The sequence below is a fragment of the Procambarus clarkii genome, chromosome 26, assembly GCF_040958095.1.
Source record: "Procambarus clarkii isolate CNS0578487 chromosome 26, FALCON_Pclarkii_2.0, whole genome shotgun sequence".
In the NCBI taxonomy this organism is placed as follows: domain Eukaryota; kingdom Metazoa; phylum Arthropoda; class Malacostraca; order Decapoda; family Cambaridae; genus Procambarus; species Procambarus clarkii.
Window position 1 is genome coordinate 23698974 of NC_091175.1, and position 10000 is coordinate 23708973.

The following is a 10000-nucleotide window of genomic DNA, read 5'->3' on the forward strand; positions in this document are numbered from 1 at the left end:
TGAGTCACCCCCACCACCTCCGCGGCCTCGTTCTCTGTCAACCACTACGCCAGCACTCGGACATGTACACGTCCAAGTTGCGGTTCTGACAGTGAGTCACGTAGGCCGCCCTGATCGTCAGGAAGAAAATGCAAGATTTTTACCAAAATGTCAATAATTACAATTAATTTTGCAAAATAATATGGAATAAAACTAAAACTGCCACGGGCAATAAATCTGAGAAACGGCATCCAGGCAATGCTCTAGAAAAGTTACCCCTACTAACCAAGCTGTGAATCCGGTCCCCTTGCCCTTCCAACTCTCTGTTTCCCTGACGATGGTCCGTGCACATCTCACGTCATCTGACAGGTTGTCGTTCAGTAGATCTGAAATGGACATTTAGGGTCAATCACCAAGATAAGGATAAAATTACCCTCGATCGCACATCACGTCATGCGCCTACACCTGATATTTGTAAATACCGTTATTAAATTATTACAAAATGCACATCCTCGGACCAGGAATTTAAGTATTAAAATATTGTGCAATTTAACAATGGTCACAGTGAATAAAGGAAAATGGTTAGGGGAAGAAGCGTTAAGCCAGTATGGCAATAAAGCACTAGAGAGAGTTAAATAAATCAATTGGAGAGGATAGGGATATGGGGGAAGGAGTTCAGCAGCCATGACCATACGCTTAAGCAATCCGAATCGACCAATCTAAGTGGATTGTGGGTAAAGGTGGAGACACAAACCCACAGTACATCACTTGTATTGATGCTGTGCATTTATATGAATTGTAAGACAAAATTAGGCACACTATCCTTAAAAGAAAAATCTAAATTTATATGGTTTATGTGATTTATTTAACATTGTGTGACAAGCCAAATATAAGTCAATTATTAAATATTTCTACAAAATGTCTTCAAAAATAATTGAAAACGATCCGTTGACTTGTGGAAAACAGCAATCATTGCGTGACCTATTTCCAGGTAACCTACATCAGTGGATCCCTCCCTTTCATGTACCATTCCTACTTTTGCATCGACGCTCATTGCTGTGAACCCTTACATCTACGTTCACATCTATGAACCCTTACAACCACGTTCACAGCTGTGAACCCTTACAACCACGTTCACAGCTGTGAACCATTTCAGCCAAATTCACAACTGTTAAGCCTTACATCCACGTTCATAGCAGTGAACCCTGACAACCACGTTCACATCTGTGAAGCTCTGCAATAAAATAGATGGAGCCAGCAAAAGTGACAGCAGCCATCGCTGAGACAAATACATACAGTCAAGACACAAGCCCTGCACTCTTATTCCCAAATAAAATTGTTTGTAGATGATAGCAAGAGACATTCAGTTCAACTCACTTAAGTTGTAATATTTTGCTAAGAGTACAATGCAGTACATAGTATTAGTCCCATGGAACTCTTGAAATTTTTCCATGGACCTCTCGGGGTCCATGGACCCGAGTTGGGAGCCAGTGAGCTTGAGACACATAACTTCAAGCACCCATAAATTTAATATTACTGTAATCTGACAATGAGTTTGATTTCGAAATCACTTCATTATTCATTCATTTACATATTTTCCGTAATGATTTATAGTGAAGCTTAATTTTCGGATTTATAAGTGGTTTCTTCAATTTATATATCACACGTTGTGATTCATAAATTGAAGAATTTATACAACACAATGTGATGTATAAATTCACAGCAAGGAGAAGTTCCGGAGATAAGGGAAGGAATATCTAACAAGGCACCTTTGGAGGTATTTGAAACTACCAGCGGGGAGTAAGGAAGCATTTGCTTGAGATGGATGTGACAAAGGCTGTAGGTCTGTAATATCACCATGGATACTAAAATTTCACAATGTATACTAAAAGAAGTTGCATAATTCTATGCATGCTGCTCTCTATATTTGGTGTATAACAAATAACTGGTAACAGGAGAACTGGCAAAAATTTGGAAGACGGCTAATGTATTCCCGATAAACAAAAATGGTGAAAGACAGGAGGCACTGAGCAACAGGCTAGTGTCCTTAACTTGCATACCATGCAAGGTAATGAAGAGGAGTTTGCGAAAAAAACTACTTGAACATCTGGAGCGAAAGAAATTTATAACACATCATCAGCATGTGTTCAGGGCTAGCAAATCTTGCCTCATAGGATTAACTGAATTGTGTGAGCAGGCAAGAAAGATTGGGTGGGCAGACTACATATTTTTAATTGCCTGAAAGCCTTTGGCACAGTACCCAATAAGAGAATAGTGAACAAGCTGGAGATTCAGGCAGCAGTAAAAAGGAATGTGCTTCATTGGATAAGGAAGTACATAAGTAACAGAAGACAACGTGTCACTGTGAGGGGTGAGGTTTCAGAGTGAGGATGTTTTGCCAGTGGAGTCCTATAGGGTTCAGTCCTTGGAGCTATCCAGTTTCTGGTATATGTAAATGATCTTCTGGGGGGAATAGATTAGTTCCTCTCAATATTTGCTGATGATGCAAATATTATGAGGAGGATTATGGCCGACGAAGATAGCAAGAGGCTACAAGATGACCTAGGCAAATTGATGGACTGGTCCAACTAATGGTTACTAGAGTTCAACCCAAGTAAATGTAAGGTAATGAAACTAGACGGAGGGAACAGGAGACCAGACACAACATACACAATTGGAGACAAAGTCTCCACGAAACGGATAGAGAGAATTGAATTGAACTATCAGGGGAAAGGGCCAAGTCATTAGGACTATATAGCACTTGGAAGGGGTCAGGATAAGGATTTGGGATGGGACGGGGGGAAAGGAATGGTGCCCAACAACGTGGATGGTCGGGGATTGAACGCCGACCTGCATGAAGCGAGACCGTCGCTCTACTGTCCACCCCAAGTGGTTGGGTACGGATGGAGAGAGAAAGACCTAAAAGTTGATATCACACCGAACCTATCTCCTGAAGCCCACACCAAAAGAATAACACTCTTACTTGAGCACGCCATCTTGCAGACATTCTTGCCGCCCCTGCTGTCCAAGCACCAGTACTGGTTGTTGAGCTGGAAGATGCCGTAGTCCTTACTGCCGTTGCTGTTGACGTTAAGAGCCTTGGTGTTGAAGCCAGACTCGTACTGAGCAATGCACACGACTGTAGATATGTTGTGGTAGTGTGGCGGTGTATAGCGGTGGTGGTGCAGGTTGGAAGGTGATGTAACGATGCCGTGTGATGGTATAGTGGTAATGATAGTGATGTGGTGAGATGGTGATGGTAATGATATAGCGAGTTGGTGATGGTAGTGAGATGGTGAGTTGTAGGAAGATGTTCAGTTGGTTGTGATAATGGTGGTGGTAATGGTAGCGAGATGGTAGTAAAGGTTGTGGTGTTGGTGGTAGTGATGGTGACGAGATCGGTAGAGATGATAGTGTGGTTGATGTTGATGGAAATTATATTGATTGTATTAATAGTGATGACAGTAATAGTAGTTGTGGTAGTGGATACGGCGATAGTGAAAATTGTGGTGATGGTGGTAGTATCGAGTGTAAAAAAAAAACAAGTAAGCATTAGACATTGAACCCAAACCATTATTCCCACAAGAAAACAAGAAAATACAAACATCACCGAGATTATTGATGCCCGGCAGAGCATCAATAACCTCACACAGATGTTGAGTCACAATAAGGTGGCTGAGGAAGTGTTGACCAAACCACACACTACAAGATGAAGAGACGACCACGTTTGTACGGAAGGATTGTGATGGTAGACGTCATAATGGTCAATCGACTTGATAATGGTCCAGAACGGGACCAAAACGCCGTCGTCTCTTCATCTTCTAGTGTGTTGTTTAGTCAACAATAACCTCACTCTTCTCGAGCTAAGATGACACACAGGAGTGGACGACGCTTCTCTACACAGATAAAATTTTGTCTGTGATTCACACACTCTCTTCACAAACAAAATTTGGGAAGGATAAGTTAGACTGGTGATAAATGTGTATTTTGACGCCTTCGGTGTCCCTGATGGAGAGGCTCACAGAATGAAGGAAGTGTTTGTACCAGAGCTCACAGATTGAAGGAAGTGTCTGCACCAGCGCTCACAGATTGAAGGAAGAGTCTGTACCAGTGGTCACAGAATGAAGGAAGCGTCTGTACCAGTGGTCACAGAATGAAGGAAGCGTCTGTACCAGTGGTCACAGAATGAAGGAAGTGTCTGTACCAGTGGTCACAGAATGAAGGAAGGTGTCTGTACCAGTGGTCACAGAATGAAGGAAGGTGTCTGTACCAGTGGTCACAGAATGAAGGAAGCGTCTGTACCAGTGGTCACAGAATGAAGGAAGGTGTCTGTACCAGTGGTCACAGAATGAAGGAAGGTGTCTGTACCAGTGGTCACAGAATGAAGGAAGCGTCTGTACCAGTGGTCACAGAATGAAGGAAGTGTCTGTACCAGTGGTCACAGAATGAAGGAAGTGTCTGTACCAGTGGTCACAGAATGAAGGAATGTGTCTGTACCAGTGGTCACAGAATTAAGTGTCTGTACCAGTGGTCACAGAATGAAGGAAGCGTCTGTACCAGTGGTCACAGAATGAAGGAAGCGTCTGTACCAGTGGTCACAGAATGAAGGAAGCGTCTGTACCAGTGGTCACAGAATGAAGGAAGCGTCTGTACCAGTGGTCACAGAAAGAAGGAAGCGTCTGTACCAGTGGTCACAGAATGAAGGAAGCGTCTGTACCAGTGGTCACAGAAAGAAGGAAGCGTCTGTACCAGTGGTCACAGAATGAAGGAAGCGTCTGTACCATTGGTCACAGAAAGAAGGAAGCGTCTGTACCAGTGGTCACAGAATGAAGGAAGCGTCTGTACCAGTGGTCACAGAATGAAGGAAGCGTCTGTACCAGTGGTCACAGAATGAAGGAAGCGTCTGTACCAGGAGTGTTTTTGCCTCCATTGTTTGGTGCATTAATTATGATGCAGCTAATGAAACAAATTCTTAATGATTTCAGCATCGTTCCATTTTCAGGAACGTATTCACAGGGGACGTATTCTCAGGGGACGTATTCTCAGGGGACGTATTCACAGGGGACGTATTCTCAGGGGACGTATTCTCAGGGTACGTATTCTCAGGGGACGTATTCACAGGGGACGTATTCTCAGGGACGTATTCTCAAGAACCTATTCTCAGGGAAATATTCTTAGGGACATAACCTCAGGAACATATTCTCAGGGACGTATTCTCAGGGGACGTATTCACAGGGGACGTATTCTCAGGGGACGTATTCTCAGGGGACGTATTCACAGGGGACGTATTCACAGGGGACGTATTCAGAGGGGACGTATTCTCAAGAACCTATTCTCAGGGAGGTATTCTAAGGAACGAATTCTCAGGGAAATATTCTTAGGGACATAACCTCAGGGATATATTCTTAGGGACATAACCTCAGGGACATATTCTCAGGGACGTATTCTCGCATCAATTTTAACACACTGTGCATTCATAAATAGTATTTTATCAAACATAAAATTATATACTAATGTTGTATAGTTAGGTTAGATTCTGCTGGTAATTACTGGTGTCTGCATTTGGTGAATGAAATATTTAGAAAGATGTGAATGAAGCAAAGGTGAAGGAAGCACTGCTGGAGATGAGTACATACGTCGGCAGCTGTGAGTCGTGTGTATAGTATTTTTCCCTCATAAACAAGGGAGGTTTGGCGGCTGGATTAACAAGCATTTGGCTTTTGCTTATGATTTCGAGTTGCTTCAATTGGGTTCTAAATGCGGGTTAGATCACCTATCATTTAGGTTCACTTAATATTAACACACTCTAATATTACAAGAGGAAAAATATAGAGAGACTTACTACAATGCTGTAGTGCTTGAATGAAGGAGAAGGAAAGACCCAATATATGTGTAAATGCACTCAAACCAAATTCTTGGTTGCAACCTCAGCTGCCAAGGTCCTGTCAGCTGAGTGGACAGCGTTTGGGATTCGTAGTCCTAAGGTTCCGGGTTCGATCCCCGGTGGAGACAGAAATATGTGGGCAGAGATTCTTTTACCCTCATGCTCGTGTTCACCAAGCAGTAAATAGGTACCTGGGAGTTAGACAGCTGCTACGGGCAGTTTCCTGGGAATGTTTAACAAAAAGAAGGCCTGGTCGAGGACCGGGCCGCGGGGACTCTAAGCCTCGAAATCATCTCAAGATAACCTCATGAAGACAACCTATGCATACCGTGTAGTGAAGGAGGGACTCCTCAAAGTGCTCTATACAAAGGTCTGCTAAACTTTGAGAAAGGATGCAGGATGCATCGAAAAAATTGTTTTAATACCCATAAACATAAATTGCGTCTATCCTTCACCTTCAGGAAAAATATATAAACTTTAATTTGGCAATGAAAATAATAACTTACTATTTTGAAAAGATAAATAGATGTAGACTATATTTCGATCCCAACCCGTGATCCTCTTCTGCACTGGCTTTATTATTTTCAGTGATTAATGCGCTATTGCACTTCATTCTCATTTACTTTATTTGACAATATATTATAAATATACTAATTATTCTCCGTTTGAATACCAATGTAGCTTGCATTAATTTTCGTCGATTTCCTCTGACATACGGTAGTGTATATTATCTTTACAAAAAAAGAGAACAATGAGAAAAAAATCAACCTTTTACTACGTACATCTCTTAACAACGTCTCGGTTGAGGCCATACGTTTTCTCCAAGAGTGATGCCAAACCGCATTTAGTGAAGACCTTCTCCGAGCACGTCCCCGCCAGCACCGCCACCACAGCCAACACCCTCCACCACGCCAACACTCTGAGGGAAGAGGCAGAGTGTCTTAAGGGAGTCTTGGGGGTTAGCGAAGATTAGGACTGGAACAAGTACACAGGAGCATAAGAAACAATTAGGCATCAGAACACCGATCTCGATGACCATATTACTTTTTTTCCTCCAGTCCGTCTGGATGCAAGAGGTGAAGATAAAAAAGCTGAAGGCTCTGCCACCAAGCTCATCTTCCTCAGTCAGGAAAATTATTGTCATGAAGTAAATGTAATATTGTAATGTAAATGCAATGTAGTAAATATAATATCAACGGTTGAGTAAGTATTAATAGACGAGTACTGTCAATAGCATAATTATCAATTGTAGCAATAGTTGTATAAATATTTTTTTTCAACCAGTAATACAAATTGCAGCAGTGGGGATTGTTCACACAGTATCATAGACGATTGATTGAGTGATGAAGATTAAACCACCCAAGAGGTGGCACGGGCATGAATAGCCCGTAAGTGATAGATTAATTTTTGTAGTAAATGTATACTGTATGCTGAGGTCGCATTTAATCGTCAGGCTGCTTTCGCTAGGGAGGATAATGCTTGACAGTATTTATGAGGGTGTCAACATAGACGATTACACGAGTAGTAATATATGGTCAAACACACGACCTAGCAGCTCTGGTCACTCACCTCATATCTGATAAGCTGATATGACACGCTAAGGAGAGACTGACACGCTACTCTCAACATCCCCGTCTATATATACAACTTTAGAGTGGATTGGGTAATATTTATATTTTATGATGGTTAGAAGCCGAATGGTAATACTAATTATAATTATAGCCCTATAAAATATTATTAATAAAAATCGATTCGTTAAGCAGTTTGTTTATTCGGCGACTTGAAGGACAGGAGGAAAGGGTTTCCCTTTATGACGGAAGAGGAACCCTTTCATCAGAAGAGTTGCAGAACAGGATTACTGACCAATGGCTCATCTATTACGGGTAACATAATAGCACTTGACTGTCTCCAGCAAAGGTTAGACATATATATGAATGAGTTTGGGTAGAGGTAAGTAAGAGCTGCCTCGTATGGGTCAATAAACCTACGGTAGTTTCCTTAACTCATATATTCTATTTTCAAATGTAAACTGAAATTACAGACCCATGATGCTGTAGGGCCGTAATTCATATTAAAGATTATAAAATCCAATATTAATGAGTACCAAAAAAGACAAACAGTAACAGAACATTTGATCTAAAACTAGGCTGGTAGTTTCTGGAAAGCTTAGGCAGGTACACAATTCAGACATTTATATATTAAAGATATAGCAAACTCTTGGTTAGATACTAGCTAAGCGTTTCTTCTTAATTACTTTTTCTCTTGGCTAGACACAGTAAATAAAGACTATCAGGGGCACTGTATCATTCTACATTGTGTTGTAGAATGATACAATCATTCTATGTAGAATACTATGTAGTAAGGAAAGAGAGGGAAGGAAGAGATGGAGGAGGACTGGGTCTGCTGATGAGAACAGACCGGAGTTTTGAAGAGATGGTTATCCCGAACTGTGAAGGATTCAGTGACCACATAACAGGCACCATGACAGTTGAGCAAAATATTATTGTAGCAGTAATATATACCTCCCCACCAAATGACAGAAGATCCAGATAGGAGTATGATAGAAACAAAATGGCTACCATTAACATAATACAGAGAGAGTAGCTACTGTTGCTTGCAGGAACAGATCCAGACTGTTAATAATGGGATATTTCAACCAGGGAAAGATAGACTGGGAGAACAGAGACCCACATGAAGAACTAGATACTTGGAGAGCTAAACTAATGGACGTGACAGCAAGAAACAATCTAAGCTAACATGTCAAGCATGAGAGGGGAAGATATAACCAGATAGACTCGGTCTGATATTCACCCTTGATATGTCGCTGACATAAGGGAAGTAAAGTTAGAAACCCTCATTGGAATGAGTGACCACAGATTACTGACATTTGAGTGTATGGTGGAGTTAGGGGTAGTCTCCTAAAAAAAGGACCAGAAAGCAGAAGGCTGGTGAATAGAAAAGGAAAATATGAGATGAGAAAATTCCTAGCCGAATTACCATAGGAAACAGAACTTAGAGTAAAGTCTGTACAAGATATGATGGATTACGTCACATTAAAGGGTCAAGAAACAGTAAACATGTTTATCCTGGTCAAAAAGGATAAAACAAGAAAAACAAGAGAGGAATCCTTGGTTTAATCAGGGATGTGAGGAAACAAGACAAATAAATGCAAGGGTGTGGAGGAACTAAATAAATAACAGAAGCAGAGGGCGATCCAAAAGGACCACATATTAATACATCCAACTATTCAATGAATACCTCAGAGTGAGAAGAGAAGAAGCAGGATTTAAATGACAACAAATAAAGAAAAGACTGAACCAAAACTGCTCCACATTCACATCAGGAGGAAAACAAAAGCGAAAGAACAGGTGATGAAACTGAGAATGGGTGAGCACAGGTAGACAGAGAATGACAAAGAGGTGACTGAAGAAACTTGCGCAACAAGATATTCCAGGAAGTCTTCACAATAGTACGAGAAGTCCCTGAAGCAACAAAGGTGGCAGTAAACCGGGTAGCTTTGAGAGGGGCTCAAAATTACCAGAGATGAGGATAAGAGGCATCTGTTGGATCTGGACATGAGAAAGCACCGGAATGAATCTCACTATGGATACTAAAAAAGTGTGCAAAAACACTTTTATTATACACAATGGAGAGTGGCAAGCAGTCCCTGGAAACGGGAGGCTTACCGGAAAAATGGAAGACAGCTAACGTAATCTCAATATACAAAATGGGTGGCAGACAAGAGGCACTGAACTTCAAGCCAGTGACCCTAACTTGTATACCATGCAAGATGATGGAGAAGATCGTGATAAAAAACCTATTAACACATCTGGAGAGAAGTTTTCATGTAAAACACAAACATGGGTTCAGGGATGGCAAATCTTACCTCACAGGTTTAATAGAATTCAACGACCAGGTGATAAAGATTAACCAAGAAAGAGAAGGGTGGGCAGACTGTATTTTCTTGGACTGTCGAAAAGCCTTTGACACAGAGCCCCATAGAGGCTGGTGCAAATGTTGGAGAAACAGGCAGGAGTAACTTGTTGGGTGCTCCAGTGGATAGGGGAGTACCTAACAATAGGAAGCAGGGTGTTACTGTAACAGGGTGAGAACTCATAATGGCGTCATGCCATCAGT

At 41.5% G+C, this 10000-nt stretch overlaps 1 protein-coding gene across 1 annotated transcript; it reads right to left on the minus strand.

The window, feature by feature from the left end:
* Window position 1: 1 nt before the first annotated feature.
* Window positions 2-7470, minus strand: LOC138368755 (lysozyme C-like). The gene is made up of 5 exons (XM_069331475.1): window positions 7433-7470; window positions 6646-6782; window positions 2963-3118; window positions 266-365; window positions 2-110 (listed from the first exon to the last, which is right to left on the minus strand). Exons 1-5 carry the CDS (start codon window positions 7435-7437, stop codon window positions 38-40), a joined length of 471 nt encoding a protein of 156 aa, XP_069187576.1. The 5' UTR covers window positions 7438-7470; the 3' UTR covers window positions 2-37.
* Between the last annotated feature and the right edge of the window lie 2530 nt (window positions 7471-10000).